Source organism: Lissotriton vulgaris, chromosome 10, assembly GCF_964263255.1.
Source record: "Lissotriton vulgaris chromosome 10, aLisVul1.2, whole genome shotgun sequence".
Classification (NCBI taxonomy): Eukaryota; Metazoa; Chordata; class Amphibia; order Caudata; family Salamandridae; genus Lissotriton; species Lissotriton vulgaris.
Window position 1 is genome coordinate 813,567,651 of NC_141698.1, and position 27,314 is coordinate 813,594,964.

General features: G+C 44.0%; 1 protein-coding gene across 1 annotated transcript in view; it reads right to left on the reverse strand.

Annotated features, from left to right (window-relative positions):
• ULK4 (unc-51 like kinase 4) overlaps positions 1 to 27,314 on the reverse strand; it is a 1,855,260-nt gene that overhangs the window by 500,986 nt on the left and 1,326,960 nt on the right. Inside the window, exon 34 of the mRNA XM_086941729.1 lies at positions 11,484 to 11,582. Coding sequence (XP_086797855.1) covers positions 11,484 to 11,582 — 99 coding nt within the window. The remainder of the gene's footprint in view (positions 1 to 11,483; positions 11,583 to 27,314) is intronic.

Genomic DNA, 27,314 nt, shown 5'->3' on the forward strand with positions numbered 1-27,314 from the left:
AGAAAGTATAAATGCAGACAATTACACTGTGGGACTCATTTATAAATGGGAACCTTGTTAGTATCTAAGAGGGATTATTTCATTATCAATCATATACCAAATCTAATTTGCATATTAAATCACAGAACATAAAATGAGATTTACATCTTACATGCATTGACTCCAATCATATATTACCAGAAGCAACATTAGTGATCAAAGTGCAGACCACACAGTGCTCAGAAGTGATTCTATTTACAACATATTTGAACAAATACACTGTACAGTCCCAATAGTTGTCTTCAATACTCAAAAAACCTGAAACAATGTTGCATAAACTGGTATGGCATCCCATTAGAATAAATCACAAGAGTCAAAAAAAAAGGAGGGCTGGTCGACGTTTCAACCTCATGTGAATAAAGGGTCTCCTCAGGACTTTGTATATGTGCAGCTTGGTAGTCAGATGACTAAGACAGAAAACAACCTCCCTCAGTCCTGTGCTTAGATAAATTGGTCTGTTCACTAAAAAATACATGTATTACTCACCACATAAGTAGTGGACACACTTGAAAATAAGGACTGAATCATTGAGAACCCGGAACAAATGGTGGTAAGGAACGAGGACAATTAAGTCTCATACTTATGTACAACAACAATCAGGGAGTCAACCTACAGTGTGCAATAAAAAACCAAATATATGGGAGGGTAAAATAAGAGAAAAATCCTATACATTCCCAACACTAAATCAATTGAAAAGAATACCATCCTACATAACGTAGAAACGGTCCACATTAGGGGTGGTGAGGAGTGCGAGTACCAACTCACATATACCAATCAATTCTTGTGTGTCTACCCGGACATGCTCAGGCCAGTGGGCAAGCTCCCCTAGCTGTGCAAGGGCTCTGTGACCACCTCTCATGGCTTAATCGAGAATAAACATGTCGTACCGCAAGTAATCTTCACCAGTTCACTAGATAACAGTCTTTCTACAATAATGTGCTTTTTTAATCCTTTAGTAGGTAGAACATTCTCATTATAGTACATTGATTTGCATCCAACCAGTATGTCAAACAATATTCTCCACAGCTACTCACCTTAAGCAGTAGAACATCTGGCTACTCGCTCCTTATAACCGTTCCATGAGCAAAAAGAGACTGACGGAAGTCCCAGCAGATGGACCTACCCTCAGGTCTCTACACAATTATACTGCTAACTATGGTCTACCGGATGACATCACCCATCAGTGCTAATACCCAAAAGCAAACAGTGCTTACCAAAGTAGCACAGTGGTCACTACCTAAAAGGGCTGTGGTATAGTGGAGATATCAGCCACACTTACACATGCATAGGCTGGTAATCAACCGGGACTGATTTGCTAATACCACTTTGGTCCCTAAGGAAAACCAACCTATAACACTTATCAAATCACACACGCATTTCGCTTGTAGATGCTCAACTGATATTACAACATATCCCCGAAGGTATACTAGTTTCAAAAAGAGAGGTTCAATTGGACATTACAACATGAAAAGTCCCCTGAAAATCTGTGGTCCATATTAACCATTACCTCAATTGCAGGAAACAGAATTGAGCAAAGGTGAAGGCCTATAAGGTCACTGTCCAAATTCACAAATCTTAAAAGGTATAGTTACCATACATACTAAATCATATAATAAGCTGAGACATTGTTGATTCACACATGTATAATTATTGAAATATGAGCATAATCAACTCAAATGAAAACAGAGTTAAATATTCAGTCCATAATGAAATGCCACTACATCAGGCCGTCCATTCGGTATTGTTTCACTTCTAATCTCCACATATCATTGATGTTGTTCAAATGACGCTTGACCACCCAAAAAGCAGGCAAAATAGCTTTCTGCCCCCTGGGAGGCACAGTGGGGGTTTCCCACAATCTGCACCCCCAGAAGAGCAGAAAGTTGACTAGATGCGAGGGATTTATTTACAAAAAAACAAAGGGTTGGGGTGGCATAACATGGCATAGGACCATCCCCCATCCCAGAACGGGCAACAGAATCCTCCTGCCTCTCGGGAGGGCACACAGGAGGTTTTGCCTCCATGGATGTTTGCTGGTAATGTGTGCACAAGGGGGTTAGAAATCCCACTAGACTATTCAGGATTTTATACTGGGTCAAAAAAGGGGTACGGAATCCCATCCTAGTACTGAGCCATACAAGACTCCAAAAGGGGCACAGCAATCTTTCAGCCCCCCTTCCACATTAAGCAGATGAAGAATTTGTCAAAGAGGGGCAGAAAGCCCACAAAGGGTTTTCAAAATAATGACAACGTAAACAAAAGAATGGGGGAAGCCCACCCTGGCATTGGACCTTACCCCAACCACTCACAGAAATGTGAGGAAAATGTGTGTTTTCAGATAACTTAGGTGTAACAAATTACAAAGGATCCATGCATGTCACACCATCCTGAACTCTCCTGGGTGTTTAGTTTTAAAAATGTAAGGGTTTCGTAGGTTTCCATGGATGCCAGATGAGCTAGGCCGAAATTCCAGTTACGCACATTGTAAAAATCTTTTGCCGGGTGAAATTTGATCTCCAGATCGTGGTTAGGGAGTGGTTGTATTGTGGCCCCTAGGACAAACCACACAAGAGGGGTACTTTATTTATTGAGAGGCTTGTGAAAATACAGAATAGTAGAACATTTGTTATTACCAATTAGATTTCTATGCATTTTTGACTTCCAAATGTAAATCAGTGTGCAGGGAAGGAGACATTTTGCAAACTGCCCTCTGAATCACATAATATTATAGGTAAGTCCAACTTTAGATGCGTACAAAAAACTACTGTTCCTAAACTCAGCATTTTCTACACATTTCAGAAATAAATTGATTTGCTTCAAAGCCATTTTTCACTCAATATATTTTACCATATAGCTTGTACCCAATTAAAAATCGTTCAACGTTTCAACTCAGTTGTTGGCTCTGGGGATTGCGTATTTTTGAAGACCCTACAAACCATATATACTCTGCGGCCAAATGAGTCTATTTGACAAAATGCTTTGTACTTTTGTAACTCGGCCAATGTGGCAAAGGATTATAAATGAAAACGTTGTCACAAATGGCTATATTTTCCTAATCATTTAAATGATGTTTTATTTAAAACATTAGTTTATTTGGGAAAACTTTAAGAGATCTGCACAAATGACCCTTTATTTAATTTAGAATGCTTTCTACTATTCGAAAATGATTCACTTTACAGGATCACCTATGGGGTTCACACCTGTTTCCACCAGAAACCACAAGTAGATTGAACCCACAAAAAAAATTGAAAAATGGACTACCTCTTAGAAAAATGCAACAACAGTGTTAAGAATGTTTTTTTTAAATACAACTTTGCTTGTTCCTGAACCTTCAAGAACCTAGCACAGCAAACAGTTCATTGATGGCATTTTTAGAAAAAAAATTCCTGGCACATCACTTTTCCCAATTTTTCATCCTAAAATTAGATGTAGCTATACTTTGGCTAAATTCTCAGTTCCTTCTGGCGGACTCTACACAGGGGCACCTCCTCCATGTGGGTGGAGGAGCATCCCCCCACTGCTTTCTCGCAGTACGAGAAGCAGAAACATAAAATGGTATTATAAATACCATTTTATGTTTCTGCTTCTCGCACTGAAAGAAAGCCGAAGGGTTTGGTTGGGGGGATCTGCTCAAGGGCAGAGGAAGAGTGGCTTGCCCAATGTTGGGGACACTGACGGTTTGGTCAGCCTTCTGTTGTCGACCAAACCAGTCATGCACAATCTCCCTTTACTCCATGTAGGCCTACATGGAGAAAATGGCCTCGCCATAGACGCCTGTGTGGTCAGGGTCCCAAATAATCACAATGTTGCTATTGCAGAATTGTGATTGGCTTAGGGGAGGGGAGGGAGGCTGCCTGCATCCTGTTCCTGCGGAGGCAGGAAAGCAGGGGCAGACCGAAGACGCAGGACCTGGGAAAGTACGTGAGCTGTATTTATTTATTATTTATAAAAACCCTCCCCGCGCAACCCCCCTTCCCTAGCGGCCACTCGCCCATCCCTGCCCCCCCTCGTAACCCCGTGCCCGCCCCCACCACCCGTGAGCCATGCCGGCTGTGACTGATTCTACATACCTTGAGTATCTTTAGAATTCCCAGGATGTTGGGAAAAAGAAGACAGTTTGGCATGGATATCAAAAAAGGGCTTAGCACCAATAAATAAAGGCTTAATAGCTAAGTGATTAAGGTGTAGTTTTTGTTCATAAATAATAATCATTCTGGTGTTCTCAACCATTCACTGTTTTTTATCAATCTTTTTTAATGCAATGCAATAGATTATTCACTGTCTTTGTCAAAAAATGGCATGTGAAATTGAATATAACTATCATTTCCAAATTGCAACAGGTAAAAAAACAACCTCTGGAAGATGTTAAAAATTTAAAACAATAAACTTGTCGGTGCCCTGTTGTTTTCTTTTCCTTTTCCCCTATTTTTTTTGAGTGCTCTACAGGAGGGAGAACTTTAGTATTTTTTAATGCATACCAAGCAATTACTATCATAGTTTATTAGATCAATCATGCAACATGAACAATGTACTATGACCAATTGCAATATAGTATCTCTGCCATTACCCTATTATGCCTTCATTGAAGGTTCCAATTGGTTGGCAAGAGACTCAATTCTGATTTGGGATGGGCCTAACTCTAAAGGTTCCTTTAACAGTTCACGTACCCTACTTGTGTCCTTCGCAAACAATAATAGCCAAAATACCCAGAGATCCAGCTGAATTTTGTCAAGAAAAATACAGTACAGGAGCAGGACAATGACATGTTGGAAAGCAATATTCACTAAGATTTGTGCTTCTTTATAGACTAAATACGTATAATGAGAAATCTGAGATTGCTCATGGGTCACATGCAGCACTCCCTCTATGGTACCACACTAGTTCATGCTCTAAATGATACTAAACTGCACAGACATGGTCAAAATGTGAACAAACATCCATCATCTTGCAATTCAGAGCATGGCAAACATAGTCTTATCACAATCTCTCTTCACTGTGTGCCTTAATTCCCAGTGTTTTAGCAAGCAAAAAAAACTGATGGGTGGAATGCTTGAATTAATCTCAGCCACTGGTCATTACTTGGAGTCGCTTCCCAGCCCATCGTACATGAACCAGCCATATGAAAGTTAATATTGGTCCCTTCTTAATGGGAACAATCCAGCATGAATTCCCAGGCCACGTCACCGCTGAAATTTGTCTTGTGATGTTGCATAAACTACACCTCTTGCATAGTTCTACTAGGTGTGCTTTCCTTCCCATGGGTGACACCGATGAACTTGGGTGACACCGATGAACTTCCTTCCCACAGGTGACACCAACGATGAATGTGAAAGACAGGTCATCGTAGCCCCACAGAACACTACTCGACATGTTACTGAAATAAAAGTATTGCTTTTGGGTTACTAACAATCGCAATGAAGGTATCAGAGGTACCGTGGTAACAGTGAAACTTTTTTGTTATTCACAGTATCGCACACCCAGTACACTAAGAAGAATGAGCACTTAAGTAAAACTATTTATTACTACAGGAACAACCTGTTTCTCAACCATCTAAAACACCTACACAAAATATTATAAAACCAGCAAGAAAGCACATTACAAATATCAAGAATAAAATGGAAATTTCTAATGGTTAACATGTAATAGTAAATCTAACATCTACTTCTACGCACTACACTAAGACCATGGAGGGCAAAGCAACTTGCAGTCTAGAGCTTCTTAGGGAGAAGAGATGCACTGCATACCTTGTTGACAAGAATGGCTATCTTCATCAGAAGACAGTGTTCTTTGAGAAGGGCAAACAAGCGGTACATTAGCGCCTTCCTCTGGGACTCCGCTTTATTGGATTCAGGCTTTAGGCGAGATGAAGCATCTGCGAAGTGTGCTGACAGTAGGTGAGATCATCTTTTGCAAAAACTTGTTTGATAATCTCAAGTGACAAGTGGTAGACCTTATTTACTAAATCGTATCAGAAACTGGTATTTCTGACATATGTTTAAGAATGTCTGACATAGGTTATGCGCATTAAGGTGTGCGTCCCAAACGTTTCCATATGTTCATATAAAAAATAATGTAGTCTGAATTTAAGTCCTTGTACCTTATATGTTTATATAAAGTACAAGGATATCAATTCAGACTACATTATTTCGGCTATGTCAGTATTGGTTCTTACTTATCCTTGACATGGTGAAAAGTAGATATTTGACCCAGACAAATATTGCATTGGTTGTTATATCTATGCCATTAGTTGAATGACTTTACACTTTCTTAGTTCTTAGTAAGACCAAATCTGCATCAAATGGCAGACATGGCAATAATTCTGTATGAATCAGGAAATATGGCGAGTTCCAATTGTCTAATATTAAGAAAATGGTGACCTATATAATCTAAGATGGAGTCAAGACCTTCATAAAATGGAGTCAGACCTTAGGGGCTTTACGTAAATGATACATCTGAGGGCCAGAGTCCGTCATCTAACAGATTCATTTCCAGAATCTTCTTGTGGTATGCACATAAAAGCTGCAGTTGCACTTCATACAGTGGGTTCACTACAAGTCCTCCAAATGTATGCAGTTACACTGGTCATATTCTCCAAGCTCCGTAACAATCATAAGTTAATAGACACTGCACTGTTCTGGTATTCACCTTAGTCACAGAGGTGTTCACCCAATCGTATCTTTTTTGGAATGTCACCCAACCTCGTCTTGCATACTCAATGCAGGTTTACATTTTAATGTGTCGTGGCCTCTGTATATTTTACTACATAACATGTTCTTGAGTGTAATGAAACCGCTCAGAAAACAACTTTGGACATGGGTACCATTGCCCAGTGCTTTAAACTATAACACTTGCCTGTTACTTTTATTTTCTCATTAAATTATAGTCCATGTTTAAAAAATATTCTGTCACATATTTCCTAATCTGTTTTTTTGAAGCCCTTCATCAAAATATAGAGATCCCCGTTATTTATTGTTACAGCATCATATTTACAAATGGTCTCAATTAAAAATAAAGATCAGTTCACTTCCAGGTCACCACGCTCATGTGACCTGGGAGTGAACATGTAGAGAGAGAAGTACATCAAAGCTTTATAACATTAGCTATTTTCCCTTCTGCATGCCAGGCACTATATCCACAGCAATGGCATCGGATGTTTTAGCTCCCTCTTCTTTTAGCTGCTAGCAGCCGAAGTCTTAAAGTGAAAACAAACAAACTCGTGGAAACGCAATCAATCTCAAAATTCCGCTGTGTTGCTAGTAACTGCTCTTACTGGCGCCACCGGCATTAAAACACCATCGCTGCTGATGGTATCGTTCTCCTGTGCTGGGCCCTAATGAAAATGGGTGCGGTCATGACGAGCTCAGCTCGTCATGAGCACACAAGAGGTATACCTCATGACTCGTCATGAGCATCGAAGGGGAGATCGCTTTCTAATGAGGACCCAAGTGCGTAAATACGCCAAGTGGCTCAAGACCAAGTGGATCAACTTGCTGTAGCCTGTTAAAAAAAAAAATTGGGAAAGCGAAAACAGCAGTGACAGCGTCAGGTACAACGTTGAATCTCCGGGGGCTTCATTTCTTCACTACAAACAACTGCAGAATGAGAGGCACATCTTCTTGATAGCATTGCAGCGTTAACATGGAGGCCCCACTAATCTATGTGGCTAAAGGAGATCGCTTGAGAAAAGCTTGTCAAAATTACGAAACAAATTTAGGGTCGAGTGGAAGGATTACAGAGTACTTTTCTCTTGTCATTGTTCCGAAGACAAAGCCCTATGCATCTGGGTATTGAGCTGTATTATGGAAGGAACCCCTTCAGAATAAGACTGAGAGGTGACATCCACAAAACGCCTGCGGGGATCAAAGTTCACCAAATGGTCTTAGGAGAATAATGCTGCAAGGGGTGGTGAGCACACCAGTGTAGGGCATATAAAAGATGACGGCGCATTAGAATATGAGGCGGGAGCAACAAGGGCGGCAAAGGTAGAGACTGAGATTATAGCTCTGCAAAATATTTGGGAGATGCAGACGCAAGGGTAGAAAAGATGTTTCACTTAAAAAAAATTAACATTTTATTGTTTTAGGTCTAGCATTAACCAAGATTTTTTTTATTCGACTTAAAATATATGTATTATTTACTTACTATATTTGGGCTTTTAGCCAGCCCACTTATATTGCTGTGTTGTAGCATTTGCATTTTGCTTCCGTCCACCACAGCACACAGCATAGTCCACTCGAGCCATTGGCTCCTTTCAATGCTAGGGACGGCATTCTGCTTGAGTACAGAGTGCACTTTTGCCAAGACACAGGGTAGAGGCACCTCCACTATGGCGGAGGACCGACGCCCCACTGCTTTCTCGTAGTGCGAGAAAGCCAAAACATAAAATGGTAATAACTTTTAGTCTTTACCATTTTATGTTTTCTTTGCACATTGTCGGTGGGCGGGCTGCTCTGCTCTTTGAACAGGGCAGGGGAGGAGTGGTTTGCCCACTCCTGAGTACACAAAGACTGTTTGGTCAGCTCTCTCGGGCCACCCAAACCAGTTATGCGCACTCTGCCTTTCTCCATGCACGCTGCATTGCAGCCTGCATGGAGAACATGGTCACTCCATTAGCCCGGGCTGGGCTCAGTCCCGACCAATCACCATGCAGCTTGCAGCATGGTGATTGGCTTAGGGGAGGGAGCCTGGCTGACAGCTTCCTGTTTCTGTCAGAAAAGCAGGAGCAGTGAAGACGCGGGACCCGGCGGAAAGGTAGTTTTTTGTTGTTGATTTTTTTTAAATTATTATCCCCATGCCGGCCGCTACTGCCAAGACCACTTGAGTGCTAGGAGCAGTTTTGCTTATTTTGTAATCCATTTATTTAAAAAAATATATATTGTTATCGTTAGAGGGCCTAACTGCTCTCTAGACACTGGTTCTGGGCCCTCACTGCCTTGCAGAGCACCACATCTCGGATGGACATTGGAAATGTTGTACATTATTAATGATCTTAAATTCCTTTCAAAGATGGCTGCCTAGCCATCACCACGGAATGTATGACGTTACTACGCATACAAATACCACACGTGCCATGACAACGTGGGTATTACTACGCTAGTACGCCTACAACGACCTACCATTATAACGCATTATTTTACCACGCATGCCATTACAACACAAAGGCATGCATGCTAAAGGCATACACTTGGTAAAACAGTGTAAGGTAAGTAACACTACCCTGCCCTACCCTAAACCCTAAATCAGTACCACTGCACGACCCCACTGACCTCCAGCCCTTGTCCTTTCCTAAACCCCTACCCCTGTATGACGTCGACCCCAATCCTTTCCCCACCCTAAACCGCTACCCCTGCACTACCACCCTGATCCCAATCCTTTCCCTACCCTAAACCATAAATCACTAACCCTGCATGACCGCCTCGACCCCCAATCCTTTCCCTACCCTAAACCCTAAAAAACTACCCCTGCACGACCCTCCCCAGACCCTAACTCCTCTCCCTACCATAAAACACTACCCTGCACGACCTCCAGGCCCCTAAAATTGTAACCCTCACCCCAGGCCGAATCCCCTTACCTATCTCTCCTCGTGGTTCCTCTCTCTCCTTGTGGTTCCTTGTTCCTGCGGTCTGAGGGGCGGGTCACGCCTTTGTGAGGAAAAGGAAGAGCCTCTGTTTCCTCACAGCGACGTGGATCGCCTATATTTTTTGCAATGCATGTGCTTTTACCATACATACCTTTACACCAATATTCATTGTAAAGGCATGCATGATAAAATCACATGCGTTGAAAACACTACACGTTGTTACAACGCATGCGTTATAACGCTTGAGTTGTAATGGCATGTGGGGTAACAGCCGCAATGTAATGTCTGTTCCCCTATGCATGCATTCTTAGGCATACATAGAGGCAGTCATCTCTGAAAGTTTTCTACAAAAAATTATTACAAAATAATTCAATGACTACTGCCTGTGCACTGTAAGTAGTAGGGTTACTGTTTACTTTCGAGGGGTTAAACCCTACCTACTCAAGCAGGATCCACAACCACTGTCAGGGTGAAGTCTTAACACCTTGACTGCTAGCGGTTTTCCCGCTGTGTGCTGGGATTTCGAAAATCCCGAGTAACATGACGAGCTCAGCTCGTCATCAGCATATGAGCGCCGTAGCTGGTGACGAGCTGAGCTCGTCATCAGCATCGAAGGGGTTAAGCAAACCCTAAATTAACCTGTGCTCAACCCTCTGGTAGCTTGGCACAGAGCAGTCAGGCTAAACTTAGAGGCAATGAGTAAAGTATTAGGGCAACACTTCAAACACTAATGAAATGACAACAAACCAAAAATAGATAACACACCAGATTAGAAAAATAGAGTATTCTTTAATAAATAAACCAAGACCAAAATGACAAAATCTAATCAGTAGAACCGGAGATATGCAGGTTTAAAGATTTCAGTGAAAATAATGCCAAAAAGCGAAATGTGCCACCTGTAGACATCAAGTTGCGCCAGACTGGGACAAAGTCAAGGTTAAATTGTAATATTTTTTATGCGATCGTCTGGAAGTGCGGCTCCACCATAACACCCAGCATGCCCCCGCTGGTGTAAATTCACAGGGGAACACCGGATCCAAGGCATTGCAAAAAAAATGGGAGCCATGAGGGTTGACTGCCCACAGAGGATGTTAATGTGTAACAGTATTGAGCATTTTAAGAAATGTCCTCAAACTCAAATTTGTCGCCCGTTGGCAGTAGCTAATTCTTGTTTTGCATGCATGCTACTCTGCTGGCCAAGTAAAGCTCCTCCACTTGTTTCCTATTGAAGTACTGATGATTTCCTCTGTCTTTACTCAAGGATATCTCTTTGAAGGTTGTTATTTCCATCACCACTCCTCAGGCTGTCTGTTTGGGTTCGCCTTAAATACACATGCATCCTTTTGTGATTCTACTCTAACTTTAATTGGCTTTGTTGCCTCTAATAGCTTCATCATTCCATTTCCCCTGGGACGTCTTGTGTGTGCTTGGGCAGAGTTTATGACCTGGTCCACATAAGATTGGTTCTCTTAGGCACTGTTTCATCCTCACCATTGTATCCCCAACACGTTGTCTTTAGCTTCTCCACGTTTAGAGTTTTTTGGGGTGGGGACAGACAGCAAAGATGATGAAGGAGATTCCCTAACCACCCCGTCCCTGTCTTCCCTAAATGCTGATCCACATATCGCCTTAGAGTTTTCCAATTCACTTCTATTAGTGGTTACTTTACTACTCTAACTTCAAGTCCACCTGGATTAGATTTGGAGTTGGAATACTATCTGTTAAAAGTAATATAGCTAGAGCAAAGTAAATACCCCTACAAAAAACCTCCTTATATGTGAACCAAATTTAAAATAAATACCCTACAATGTGCAACTTCAATTCTACCAACTTTTTATAGACTAGCATTGAGACTTGCTCTTACCAGTTGAACTAACAGGCTAATTAGGTCCACCAGGGGCTTATTGATCAGCAGAAGTTCTTCTGCAGCTTGAGCATCTCCGCCTGTGCCAGATTTCTGAGCCTGAAAAGAAGAAATAAAAAAAGTATTTAATAGAATTTAGCTTGGCAACACAAATCAGTTACTATAAATTATAAATATGTGAATAAATATCTAGAAGTGGTTGCTGCATTTCAAAGTATTGCATTCAGGGTTTTATGAAGCTCTAATGGGTGCTACTATGTCTTCAGAACACAAACCATAAAGGAGCCGAAGACAGATCAGTTATATAACGAAATTTGCAAGATTTGAATAAATGGGTGCATTATGAACAGACAGAATTCTGGGATTCACTTCTTTGTAAGAGGACAATTATACGTTTTTTTCTGAAACACAGCAATCTCCTTGTGGTTAGCAAAGCAGGAACTCTGTAATAAAGGTGAATGAGGGGTCCAACCTGCAAACATAGACTATTTCACTCTGGAGACTTGAGAAACTTAAATTTGGAGAATATGATTGACCCAAAAAAGGTGTTTTTACAGATTTATCAATGATTCTATTTTGGGCTTCTGTTCTAGATAGCTCCTTGGCTGATTTCAACGACCATGTCTACCAGACAGCTAACCGAATAGTATCAAAGAGGTACTTAATACTTAATATCATAAACAGCAGAAAGGCTATATAGATCATTAGAAATATTTCTGAAGGCTAGAGTAATACAGCAACAGTACGTCACACTTAAATGTCTAACTGTTGTACACACAGAATTACATACACCTGAATTGGGTGACAGACTAAGGGAGACAAGGCAGCAGTGTAGTAGCAGTGACAAAGTGTTTGATTGATCATTGAGAGGGTCTTTGATAATGCAATCTTAATCAGGGAGGGGAGTGAACCGCACCAGTTTTTCTATCAGAGTGTCAAAATGAATTGTGTCCAAGACCTGTTTTCCTCCCAGTTATAGGTAAAATCATGCCTATAATGATGTTCCGTCTTGGGCAATAAGCAAACCATTAACAAAGAGCCATAAGTTAATATGCTTACCTTTACTATTAAGAGAATTCCAACAATAAAAAGGGATTCATTCCACACAGTCCTGACGAAGGCCACAGACCCGTAGGTGCAACAGATCGCCCAATCATGTTGATCAGACCAACCAAACCACTAGATGTTGAGGACCAATAACTTGTCCGTACAAAATCTCCCTGTTTTTAACCTTACCCCATCCCACACTTTTTAAATAAATCACACACAGGTATAGAAGGTAATTTTAAGTTATATCACACAGATCGCGCCACTGTCTCTATTTAAACAATCTCCTTCCTGGTGGAGGTATGTCTAATTGTGGAGAACCGAACATTCAAGTGAGAGATCCACTGAAGAAACTACCCACACCACCACTTCAACAGAGATAATATACACTGTCGGTTGTGACATGGTGGTTGAGGGTCTCGGAGACAGTTCACTTTGAGACTTTGATGAAAAGACTGGTGTGGTTCACTCCCCTACCTGATTTAGATTGCATTACATGTGGAAGATGAGTGAATCTTCCTTGTTTCTTCCTCCCTCCCCTCATCTTAATTTACAAGGGAACTTGATGATGGCCATGAATAATAAGTTTTAAGTTCCCTGGTGGGGAAATCCCAATAGAGTTTAGCTAGTATTCAGAAGGTGCTGAAGTTAAACGGGGCAGAGGCTGGTTTGTGTTGTGCTCCAGAAACCTTAATCACCTTTCCATTAAAGGTGATTGAGGTTTCTGGAGCAGAGTATGGATTGAAGGGGCAGAGTATGCCTGACAAGAGGCACATAAATTGATTTCTGGAATAATTAAGCATCAGAAAGCAAAGAACCATACAGTGACTGATATCTCTGAGGGAGATTGTTATCTTACAATGAAGGCATTATCGCAGAATTGGATGCAAAAGTGGATCTCTGATCTGTCCGCAAAGAGATGATAGACTAAGAAGAGACAATATCACTAAAAACTGAGCTAAGAGGTGGGCCCACTGGTCAAAATACTGCTATATTTAATTTCCAAATGTTTGTTGGGAATACTTAATTTTAAAGTCTCATAATGGACATGAGTATAAGGATACATACATTATAAACTAAATCCATTTTGCACAAATAAGACTATGACACACATATTATAAAACATTTGCTCCAAATTATTTTTTTTTAAAAAGAATTTGCATGCCAGCAAAGCCAATTTAGAAAGTTATACATTTTTCCACAATTGTGTTAGCAACTGATACCATCATTTCAGCATCTCTGTGGATGCACATGAGATTTTCTCAGGCAATTTGATTCAGAGGCTGAAGTCAGACATGCTTGGGTAGAATCCCATTATATATATATATATATATATATATATATATATATTCAATGAAAAAACCATAGGTTATAGGCCATATATAGTTAGGAATTAGCATTTACAAAACCTTATTTTACTCGCATAAAACCATTGAAATTCCATATATAGTTAGCTAACTATAAGCGCTAACTATATATCGCGCACCCGCAATCCACTGCTGATGATGTCACATATTACATCATTCATGACATGGTCAGTGACATCACTGATGACATCACTGATCAAAACAACCAGTGATTGTATGTGTCTGTAAAGTTTAAATATGTTTCACATATTGAAGAATGAGTGGATGTATAAGTGTCTGGATGAAGAATTTAGTAGGTGCATGACTGACTGTATGAGTGAGTGATTAAATGTGTCTCACTGAGTACATGGGTTAGTGACTAAACTGTCTTAATTCGTGCATCAGTATGTTTGTTGTTGTGTAAGCTGCTGCATGTGTTGATCAGTAGCTATAAGAGTGGCCATATGGGTTATTGATTGGTTGCCCAAATATTTGAATGGGAGGCTGAGTGTGTGTGTGGGTGGCTGGGAGGTGCGTGACTCTGTGCATAGATGTGTAAGCAGTTGATTCACTAGGAGTATGAGTTCAAGAGTGCATGTGGAAACAGCTATATGGGCGGTTGACTGTGCATGGGTGTGTTGGTGAGTGAATGGATTTCTCATTGCTACATGTGCAAGTAAGTACGTATGTAAAACACAATACATGTGAGAGTTGAGATATATAAATAACTGAACATAAGAGCCAGTGAATGTGTGAGTGGCTGTATCGATCACTGTGAGCTTGTATCAGGGATTATATAAGAGAGTAAATATGTGTTATTATATGTTTGAATAAGTAAGATGTGTATAACTGTATAGTTGAGGAAATGGAGGTGTGATTGATTCTTTGCATGACTGACTAGGTGTGTGAGTAACTCCATGGATGAGTGACAGTCTGTGAGTGTCTGTTTATACTGAGTGTATGTAAGGTTATATTAGAGTCTGAAGAGGTTCATTGTATTATCACATGAGTGATGTGATCAGTGATGACAAATGAGATGTCATCAGTGATGTCATTTGAGTTGTCATCAGTGATGTCATCAGTGATGTCATTTGAGATGTCATCATTGATATCATTTGAGTTGTCATCAGTGATGTCATTTGAGATGTCATCAGTGATGTCATCAGTGATGTCACTGACCATGTCATGAATGATGTAATATGTCACATCATCAGCAGTGGATTGCGGGTGCGCGATATATAGTTAGCGCTTATAGTTAGCTAACTATATATGGAATTTCAATGGTTTTATGCGAGTAAAATAAGGTTTTGTAAATGCTAATTCCTAACTATATATGGCCTATAACCTATGGTTTTTTCATTGAATTTTCAAGGTTTTGTAAATGCAAATTCCTAACTATATATCCACTATAACCTATGGTTTTTTCTGTGAATTTCATTGGTTTTTTAATAGCAAATATGAAAACCTTTAAAATGTCAAGTACGTGATAGATAAAAACATTTTCGTATTTATGCACGCTGATGTGCTTTGAACGCTGCCCCCCCCCCTCCCCTCTTTTGCCTTAGTAGTACTCTCTCTTTGCAGATACTGAAGGGTAGTTAACGCAGGCCTTTACCCCCGTTGTAATCCGTCGTGCCTCCTTGTCTCTCCATTTGATTGATTGTTGTCCAAGCATTTACTGTTTTAGAATTGGTTCTCTTTGGATCATTCTCTATTTACAAACAAGCACAAAGTCGCAATACTCTGTTTAGTCTTTGCAGATAGTGAAAAATCGTGTAAAAAAATAAAAGTAATCGAGCAAAATCAGTAGGCCACTAATTGGATCTCTTTTTGACCTCGCTAAAATAGAAATATTAGGAACAACCCTTCTTGAGAAATACGAAAATAGTGAGATGAACTGAGCTCCACACCATGAGGGCTGCAAGACAGCTCGGCTCCATCACCCATCCCGCACAAAATAATGACAAACCCTATGCAAATATTAAAAATATAGACAACACACCAGCAAAGAAACAGGGTAAAACATTTTATTAAAAAACTATTTACATAACGTTGGTTTATAAGATGATGTCAGTAGTGGACCGATGTGTGAATAGATCGAAAACAGCACAAGGCTCCAAGATCCGGATAGCAAGCTCCTGGATGTTGGGTGCCATAGTTTAGAGTTCTGAATTTCAGCCTTTTTCAATGCCTGTGCTTTGTTGAATCAAAATGGCGGCTTGACACAAAGCTGACTCAAGCGTTGTTACTGATGCTATGCAGACCAAAACTGGTTTTCAGTTTGTACATTTTTCTAGATTTTTCAATCCAAGTTTGGTTGACTTTGTAGAACGATGGCTTCAGATTTTCAACATACGGTGTGGTGGCGCTGACTGGGAGGGGGCGCTTCGCTCCTGCCCCCTCCCCAAGTAAGATTTTCATACGTGAAAGTACGTTAATGGTTTTGGTCCCTGAGATGCTTCGATGTCACTACCATTCTCAAATAGCATAAGTTCTGGATGTTGGGTGCCATAGTTAAGAGTTCTGAGCAGCGCTTGTAACACTGTCTGAAGCTTATTTCCACCTACTGCAGCTTCACTATTCTCAAAGTAAGTGAGTGTCGTTTGTGGACCTGACTGCATTAGAAAACAATGTGATATGTTACCTTCCTAAACAGCTTGACGGAGGCCCCTGAGGGGCGGTGTGATGGCCATGGACTCGGAGAAGACGCTTGGCTCCGACACCCTCCCCAAGTCTTATAGCACTGGTGTAGCCTGAGATCGCCCCCGACATAGGCGGCCGGCTCCCGGGGTCCGGCGGAACTTAAGCATAACAGGTCATGTGACTTGTTAATAAAACTTTTCATTGGTTCATTTTACTTTTGTTAATTTAATGATGAAAAGCTTGGTCATATGACCTAAAAATTACGCTTTTTATTATTTTCGAACAATATTTTTTTTTCAAACATATGTTATAATATTCCAGGCTAATGTACTTTCCCGGAAAATTTACAACTGTCTTGCAAGTAAAATATATTCCTTTTTCGAGAAAAAGGGCGTTTCTTCCTTCCATGACGGAGCCGTTGAGTAAAAGAGATTCGGCCTGCTGTCTTAGTCGCCGATACGCCTGATTATCAGATTCTTATCGATCACTTTATGTTGCAGACATGAAAAACACAACTGCCCTTGACCATTTATCTTTACTGCGTTCCTACATATTATACCTTTTATCCGTCATGTAATTGGACTGCTTTATTTCACTTGCCTTTTACTGATTCGAAAACAGTCACTAAAAGTAAAAACTTTACAAATGAAAATACTACTACCGTGTTTTGTTTTAAAAACCTTTATTGTGAAAATGTCAGTATACAAATACGGGCCTATAACCACGTGGGCCGGCCACGGAGCAAACTGAAATCGTATATGATGAGGAGACATTTACACTGTAGAAGAACGTAACGAGCGGGCCATTAGGTGACAAGAACAAAGGTGTCTAACAGTTGCGGAATCGGTGGACGTACATTTTGTAATTAAAATACGACAGGGCCACTTACAATAACATTTTCTAGATATACATTTGCGGGCAAAGAGTTACGAGTCCCATTTATACCGGCGCCATTTTGGGCGAGGCCGGGCAGGTCCAAGATATAGTCAAAATGTCTCCACCAACCATCGGCCAGACCAGAACCCCTTTCGGCCCTTTATGCTACAAGATGGTGTCTTCCATTCAGAAAATATTGGTGGCAGCATTTTGAAAGGAAACAGAAACAGCCGTTCTCCTAGTGAGTTTCACATTGTTACATTTAGGAAGAATGTTGAAGAGTAGTATGTGGAAAATCTGAAGCCATTTTTCTACAAACTCTCAATCAGACTTGGATGGAAAAAAAAAACCTGAAGAATGTACAAACTGAAAACCAATTTTTGTCTGTATAGCACCAACAGTAACGCTTGAGTCAGCTTTGTGTCAAGCCGCCATTTTCATTCAATCAATAGCGTCCCCCTGCACACATTCAGGGACCTGGTCGTGTCTTCAGATGAAACGCATTGTAGGAAAAGAAGCAGAAAGGAAAAGGAAAAAAGTTCCGCCGGACCTAGTGAAGCTGCAGCAGGTGCAAATAAGCTTCAGACAGTCTTACAAGCACTGCTCAGAACTCTCAACTGAGGCACTCAACATCCAGGACTTGCCATTCGGATCTTGGCGCCTTGTATTTTTGTTTTGTTTTTGATGGAGGGGAAACAACAAAAAACAGACATTGAAAAAGGCTCAACAGTGCAGGGCGCCTTGTGCTGGTTCCGACCTATTCACACATCGGTCCGCTACTGACATCACCTCATAAACCAACGGGGCACCCCACGCCGACTTTCGGCGCAGCATTGTAGGATGGCCACACCAGTGCGGCAATTTGCTGGACACCACCTCGGTGCCATCCAGATCTCGGCGCGTTCATTCAATCAATAGCGTCCCCCTGCACACATTCAGGGACCTGGTCGTGTCTTCAGAAGAAACGCATTGTAGGAAAAGAAGCAGAAAGGAAAAGGCAAAAAGTTCCGCCGGACCTAGTGAAGCTGCAGCAGGTGCAAATAAGCTTCAGACAGTCCTACAAGCACTGCTCAGAAATCTCAACTGAGGCACTCAACATCCAGGACTTGCCATTCGGATCTTGGCGCCTTGTGCTGGTTCCGACCTATTCACACATCAGTCCACTACTGACATCACCTCATAAGCCAACGGGGCACCCCACGCCGACTTCCGGCGCAGCATTGTAGGATGGCCACACCAGTGCAGCCACTTGCTGGACACCACCTCGGTGCCATCCGGATCTCAGCGCGTTCGAGTCACTGTGCCGGAAGAGTGACCGGAACTCAGCTGAACACGCCGTCTTTCGGCGCAGCATTGTAGGATGGCCACACCAGTACGGCAATTTGCTGGACACCACCTCGGCGCCATCCGGATCTCGGCGCGTTCGAGTCACTGTACCGCAACAGTGACTGCAATTCAGCTGGACACGCCGTCTTTCGGCGCAGCATTGTAGGATGGCCACACCAGTGCGGCAATTTGCTGGACACCACCTCGGTGCCATCCGGATCTCGGCGCGTTGTGCTGCCTTCGGCCTATTCGCACATCGGTCCGCTACTGACGGCGCCTCACGTGCCAACGGATTTTCTACGCTTTTTGTAGCCCTATGTCGCATAACAGGTCATGTGACTTGTTTATAAAACTTTTCATTGGTTCATTTTACTTTTGGTTTCCTAAAGATGGAAGGCTTGGTCATATGACCTAAAAATAACACTTTTCATTGGTTTAGAACATTTTTTTTTCCCAAACGATGAAAGCCCCACCTTGTTTCTGGATCATTCAGACTGAAGCTGGCGTCAGCATGAGAGCACCACCATCTCGTGGCTCCGTCGTGGTCATTCCGCGAGCAATCATGGCAGCCGCTCCCCACCGGAAGCCTGCGGGAGTCGGGGGCCCCCAAGACTTTTATACAATCTTCACGGCTGAGGGGACGCTTTTCGAGAATGGAGCCCAAGCCCTAGCAGGCAAGCGTCCGAGTTCCAAAGTGTCCCAGGGCCATTTCAGTGGACCAGGCCCAAAACCGAGGAGCCGTCCGCCATTTTAAGAGCCATGTGGCAGCCGCCTATCGCTGCACTGCAAGAGTGGGAGCAACTCAACAAGATGGTGAGCGAGACGCTGTGGCCGCAAGAGCGAGCGCAACTCAGCTAGATGGCCGCCACCTGGGGAGGCCCGTTCACGCCGGCTCCCCCACGCCCCCCCCCGGGCCGCCGCACGCCAATTTTCGGAGCAGCATTGTAGGATACCAAAACCAGTGCGGCAGTTTACTGGACATCACCTGGGTGCCTGTCGTACATGTTGTGTCAGCCATGTGACACTGGACACAGACCGCTACTGACGAGGCCTCCCCCCGCACCACCCGGGACGCCCCACGCTGTTTTTCTGTGCTGCATTGTAGGATCCCTAAACCAGTGCGGCACCCAGGCGACATCACCTGGGTGCCGTCCAGAACTCTGCACGTTGTGCTGCCTTGGGACTATTCGCACAACAGACCGCTACTGACGAGGCCTCCCCCCGCCCCACCCGGGATGCCCCACGCCAATTTTCGGAGCAGCATTGTAGGATCCCTAAACCAGTGCGGCACCCAGGCGACATCACCTGGGTGCCGTCCAGAACTCTGCACGTTGTGCTGCCTTGGGACTATTCGCACAAAAGACAGCTTCTAACCATTGTTGCTTTTTGTGTTGAGAAATGTTTAAATGTTTTTAGTTTTTGTTCCGTTTGTTAAAGTTAGTAGTTAATAAAGTTTTATAACCTTACTTTGTTGGAGTGTTATCTATTTTTTTAAAAACGGGTGAATGGGGCCTTGATTCGGGTTATTGTCATGTGTGGGCTTTGGAAGTGTGCTGCTGCAGGATCGGACATTTCAAACTCAAATGCACGTTCTTTTTCTTACCTTTCCGAAGCATGGAGCGCAATAGCAGGCAGAGAAAGGGTGATGCACGTGTTGAACACTACCTGACCTGGCAAGTTGCTGGCAGTGCCCCCCCGCCCGCTCCTGAAAGAGGGCACACACACACCGCCGCCCCGAGTACTTCACAAATCTTTAAAAGACCATGCGCTTGTTCATGAGGCTTAAATGGTTTATCACCTCTTCTAGAACCCCTACATCGACCCTCTGACGTTTCATGGAAAAATTACCATGTAACACAATACCAAGCCCTGTCAGCTGAAACCCCCAAGGAATCGTGGGGCATATTATCAAGGGGGTTTATCTCCGCTTTTTTGGCTTTAAAAACCATGAAAGCGGAGATAAAATTATTTCCCTATTATCAAGCTGTCGCTAACACCAGTTAGTGACAGCTAAAAGGAGATAGCGACCATCTTGGGCCCCGCTTTGCATGTCAGTGATACTTATCACTAATGACATGCAAAGTGGCGTGCCAAGATGTTAGCGACTGGAAACAGTCCCTAACATCGCTACCTTCTATTACCAACTTTTGGAGATATTCGCGCTAAGCGCGAATATCTCCAAAATCTAACACCTGCCCTGAGCAGTTCTTAGCCATGTTATCCAATGGGAGGTGGATAACATGGCTAAGAGCATTAGGTCGATAATACATGAATATCGCTGACTTTTCTGCGATAATAGCAAGGTTTATCTGCGATAAAAATCGCCGATGTGCGGCGATAATTTTTGTCTCTAAACAAGTTATAGACAAAAATTATCGCTAGTTGTTCGTAATATGCCCCCGGGTTTTTGCTTGCAGAAATCGGGAGGCGGGAGACTAGCACTGAAATCAGTAGTCACACGCCTGAATCAGGAGGATTGGCATGTCTGAATTCTCTACAGCTGGGGCCATAAACTACATCCGCAGGGTTAGGTGATAGCCTGGAACCAGCCTGGCATCTAAAATGGCTGCCGTGCACGACAAAATTGTGGCATTCGAAAAAAGGCAAGATGGCGCAGCCGCTGGAAGAGATATATCAACATATATCAGCCTCCTCAGCCACCCTCAGGAAACATAGGGGATTAGGATATGTCTCCCGCACCCCCTTATACCTAGTACTTTAATTAACGAAGCACAAAATGGCGAATTCCCGTTTCGCTACCAGTTTGCGGCCCAGTTCGCGGCCCGTGAAGCGCTTCTACCGTGAAAAATCATTTTTTTTTTATTTTCCCCACGGGACCCTTTAATAACCCCAACAACATTCCTAGGGGGTCAAGAGGGGGATACCTTGCCCCCTTTCATTAAATTCCCCCTTAGTTTTTCACCTTTTCTTCTCTCTCGATCCTACCGAGAGACAAGATGGCGGCCGCTCCGGACTGTCACGCAGCAAAAAAAAAAAAAAAGCTCACGCACAGCCGCTGGAAGAGATGTATCAACATATATCAGCCTCCTCACCCACCCTCAGGAAACATAGGGGATTAGGATACGTCTCCCGCACCCACTTATAACTAGTAATTTAATTTACGAAGCACAAAATGGCGAATTCCCGTTTCGCTACCAGTTCGCGGCCGCGCTTCTACCGTGAAAAATCATTTTTTTTTTATTTTCCCCACGGGACCCTTTAATAACCCCAACAACATTCCTAGGGGGTCAAGAGGGGGATACCTTGCCCCCTTTCATTAAATTCCCCCTTCGTTTTCCACCTCTTCTTCTCTCTCGATCCTACCGAGAGACAAGATGGCGTCCGCTCCGGACTGTTTAGAATGTTGACAGACACCGGAGAGCCAATCAGCTTTCTGCGCGCAAAGTTCCGATAAGCGAAAAGTAAGCGGACCGGATCGCTGCCCAGAGCGCTGTTACAGATATATATCTTGGTTTGAACGTTAATTTCTCAAAAACTACTGGAGCACATATATTGAGACCTAGCAAAGGCACATCGGGCTAACAGTCCCTACAATTTTGCCAAGTTTCGTGCAAATCCATTCAGCCGTTCGAGCTAAAAGTGAGTCCAACCGCCCTATGGAAAACTCAATGCAAAAAACGCGTTTTGGGACCCCCCTTTTTTCTCAGCCCCCCCTTGACGAAACCCCACCAAATTTTCAGGGGCTGCTCAGAAACAAAATGTGCCATTTTCCTGAAAATTTCAGCCGATTCCGTCCACAAACGCCAAAGTTATTAGACATAGAATTTTCAAAAGTCCCATAGGGAAAAAATTCTAACTATATATACCTACTGGCGATAGCCAGTAGGTAATATTAATATATATATATATATATATATATATATATATATATATATATATATATATATATATATATATATATATATATATATATATATATATATATATCCCATAATATTTCTATTGGCCCACAGCTGTTGGAACAACATGAATTAAACACGGCTTCATCATATGTTACTTCTTGTGCTTAGGTAATGAGAGTACAGCTCTGTGATTGTTAGCCCTCGATAGTCTGTATTCAAGCAGCAAATCCAGATACCAGACCAAAAATTCCCAGTGGCTAATATCTGTCAAGTGGTCACTTGGTCCTCTATGCATACCTGAGGGAAACATACATGACTAAAGATTCAGACATGCAATGATGGATACTTTGCCAGACTCTTGTATTAAGTTGGAATCATGATTATTAAGATTCGAAGGTATGCAACCATGCTTTCTACTGTGTACCTCAATAAGGCATGGGAAAAATTAGGAAGTGACGCCAGAGAATCAATCGGAGCCGTACACACCATGATGAAGTCTCATTTGGGTTGGATGAAGTTGCATTGATGCTGTTTCGGGCTACCTGGCAGCACTGGGAAGCTTTTGCTGGGGAAACGTTTCCAGATCCAGTTTGCAGAATTAATTCTAATCATAAACCTACAGATTTTCTTGCATTCAAATGTTTACTGTTGACTTTGTTTTGTATAGTGTACCTTCAAACAAATTTCTCAAGGCATGGAATTAACAGTGCAGATACCAAGTTACAATTTACAAAAGCATGAATGAAATTCCAGGCTGATGCAGATGCTAAAATGAACTTTGTGACATGAGAATAGTAGTTTTTGTTAGATGATTACATGTGTTGCGGTGCTGCACACTCTGAAGAGATCATCTAATTCCGATTGGTATTTGGGGTAGCAGGGCAGAGGATCACCTAGCTAAAACATGAATCAATCAGTGATTCAAGTTATATGTGGAGAGAGGGGCTAAAGGTAATGGGAAAGGATTTAAGGGCTGTCCTGAAAATCACCAATGTAAGAGCATGGTGGATGTGTATAAGGAGAGATTTCAGAACATTAGTGTGATGGATGAAAAGTGTCTGCCCACACACACACCTGCCTTTGTACCTGGGCTTTGAAGTGATCAGGGGTTCTTATGGGTTGATAAAGGCCGTAACTGGGATAATGACACTTCAACATATTAGTTACAGAGAACAGTTGTTGGAAAGTAAAGCCCTCATTAAGAAAGAACAGGCAGGGGATGTAGCCTGGCAGGCAATGGCAACAGATGTGCTCAGCTGAGTTCCTGCCATCCGGGAGGCCCTGGAGCTAATCATCGGAGTCAAAAGTCTGAGAGGACAGTTATGCAGCGGCACCAAAGGTCAGAACCAGGTTCAAGTCTCACTGAGGCATTACAAAATGAACCGGCGGAAACAAGCGAGTAATGTCCTTAAGGAACAATTAACAATAGGGGACTTGAAAAGAGATGGCTGATCAGGAAGCCGAAGAAAGGCCAAGATGGCCGATAGATAGCCTTTCAAGGTGCCCAGAGCAGAGCCCTGCTGGACTAAAGAAAGAAGGAAGAGGAGAACCTCTGAAAGGGGTGCAGAAAGGGGATCCACAGCCTTTGCTGCGCACTATGCCACAAATGTGTTCCATCCACACGCGTATACCGTTTTGGTGGAGGGACGCCTGGCAGCCAAGATAATATTACAGACTTCGGAAGGAAGGTCGAAAGCTGTCAACTGTTGCCGCTCAATCTCCACGCAAGGAGGTGGAGGCGGGACAGGTTTGGGTGGGGGGCCGTCCCCTGCTGCTGCGATAGAAGATCCTCCCAAAAGGGCAGTCTGATCGGAGGATCGATGGCCATGTGCAGAAGCAACGGGATACTAGAGTCTTCATGCCAAGTCCAGAGCCACAAACATTACTTGGGCCTCATCGCGATTGATCTTCTTCAGTACTCTGGACAGAAGTAGTATAGGCGGAAAGGCGTATAGAAGACCACAACTCCACTTACGGCAAAAAGCATCGCCTAGTGAGTGCCGCCCTGGAAATTCCAACATGCAGAATTGGTGACATTGTGCGTTCTCTTCAGTGGCGAACAGATCTAACCAAGGCTCTCCCTACCACTGAAAGAGACCTTGCACCACCTCAGAGTGAAGACGTCATTCGTGATCCATCATGCACCAGCGGCTGAGTTTGTCCGCCCTGGCGTTCAGAGAACCTGCCAGGTGTTGAACCACCAGGGACATGCCCTGATGTTCCAGCCACTGCCAGAGACAAAGTGCCTCCTGACATAGGGTTCATGACCCTGCGCTTCTTGAAGGTGAACACCTGATCTACTCTCCTTTTGACAGAACAAAAGGAATACCTTCAATGCAAGACGGATCACCCGAAGCTCCAGAAGGTTGATGTGTTGCCCGGACTCAACCGGAGATCAGAGGCCTCTGATCTCTGCCTCTCCCATGTGGCCGTCCCACCCCAGAAGTGATGAATCTGTCACTACTGTTATCTTTGGTTGGGAAGGGAGAGGGATCTGCCGTTGACCCAATCTTTGTTTGTGAGCCACCACTGCAATTGGTGTGCAGTGCCCTCTGAGATCTGAAGCAATCGGAAAGATTCCCCTGATGCTGTGCCCACTGGAACTTCAGGTCCCACTGCAGAGCCCGCATATGCCACCTGGCATAGTCCATCAGCAGGATACAGGAGGCCATGTGGCCCAGTAGCCTCAGGGACATTCTGACTGAAACCAGAGATAGAGGCTGAAAGATCGGAATCATAGCCCAAATATTCCAGACTCGCTGTTTGGGAGGATAAGCCCAAAACTGGGCTGTGTCCAGAACCGCTCAGATGAAAAGGAGCTTCTGAGAGGGAATCAGGTGTGACTTCGACACGTTGATGGTAAACCCCAGTGAATGCAGGCGGTCGCCCTAGTCTGGAGGTGGAAGTCGACAGCCTGGGGCGAGCCCGCCTTCAACAACCAGTTGTCGAGATAGGGGATGACTGGAACCCTGATCTGCGCAGATGAGCCAAGACCGCCGCCATCACTTTCGTGAACACCCGAGGGGTGCTGGAAGGCCTCCGACATGCGATGGAATTGAGGTGGCATGGAGGAAGGGGTAGTCTTGAAGGGGAGGAAGTAGCCCCTTTCGACTAACTGCAAAACCCACCTGTCCGACATTATGTTAAGCCAGTGGGGGAGATGATGGCGAATCCTTCTGCCCACTGGTAAATGGTGGCCCTGAAAGGTCGGACTAGGAGGGTTTGGAGGCTGCTGCAGAGGGGGAGCTGGTGGACTGGCCTTCCCTCTGGCCCCCAGAACGACGACGGTTAGACCCAAGTCCCAGGCTGTGAAGAGGCTGGACAGCTGGTGCAGGCCTGTGGCTCTGGGTGGAATGTGGCGGGAAACCCTTCCATAGCCATGAAAGGAGCGAAAACAAGACTGCGCTGGGCGGGAGGTGGAAGCGAGGTCCAAGGATGTGGCTGTAGTCCTGGAGTCCTTAAAGCGCATAATTGCATTGTCTGCCTTGTCGCCAAACAAGCGATGGCCATCAAAGGGCCTGTCCAAAAGCTTGGACATCACCTGAAAAGCCAGTTACCTCAGCCAGACGTTGCATCTCAGGGCTACTGATGTTGAAATCATCCTAACTAGTGAGTGGACGGTGTCCAGCCCACATCTTAAGGCAAACCTCGCTGCGTCTCTCCTTTCGCCAACTGCACGGGAGTGCACGGCTCGGGCTCTGTGGAAGCACCTGCGTGACCGAGTACCACACCAGGTGGGAGTAATGGCCCAAGAGACATGCAGTGTTCACCGACCGCAATCCCAAGCTGGAGGAAGAAAAAATCTTCTTCCCAAGGTGGTCCAGCTTCTTGGATTCCATATCAGGTAATGCAGTAGGGAATGCACCTTTGGAAATGGAGGTTTGGACCACCAAGCTCTCAGGGGTGGGATGTTGAGAGAGAAAAATAGGATCACCTGGGACCGGGCGGTGGCGTCAGGCAATCATCCTATCCACAGGAGCCCCTGTGTTGGGCTTGGACCAAGTGCCCAAAAGGATGACAGTAAGGGCCTCATTGAACGGCAGCAGGGGCTCCGAAGAGTCTGCTGGCGTCAGAAGCACCTCGGTCAGGAGGTTAGTCCTAACCACCACCGTAGGAACCTCAAGGTTTAAGGCCTCAGCCATCCTACGCAACACCACTGTGTAAGATTCACCCTCCTCCGTAGCCACGGTAGGGGGAGAAAGCATGCCAAGGTCTGGGGAGGTGTCCAGACCACTGGACTCACCCAACTACTCTCCCCAGTCCAGTTCCTCTAACTGGTCTGCCAAAAGGTCCACAGACCCCTCCCAGTCCTCCTTACCCTCCTCTGTTAGAGAACAGTGGTACAAAAGTACCGGTCGGCGCAGGTCCCGATGTTGGTCGATGCCGATCCAGCTCCATGTCCACATCAAGGGGGAGGCCGTGTCGACATCGGCTGGGGACACAACCGGCGTCAGAGGGAACGGAGGTGTCGCCACTGGATTCGGCGCTGGAGGTGTCACGAGGTTGACTGGCGCCGATCCAGATCCAGGCCTGGATCCGTGGGGGCCTGCAGTGTTGGAGCCGCCGGCATCTAAGGCCTAGAGCCCCCAGCCAAGTCTGCGGGGTCTGAAGGCGTGCCGGCAGAGTCGTGCTGCCCAAAGATGGAATGAAGTGCTTTGTAAAAAGCTACAAAGTTGGGCAGGGTTCGCTCTGGCTCCCAGGAAGGCTGAGGTTGACAGAGCGGGGTGGAG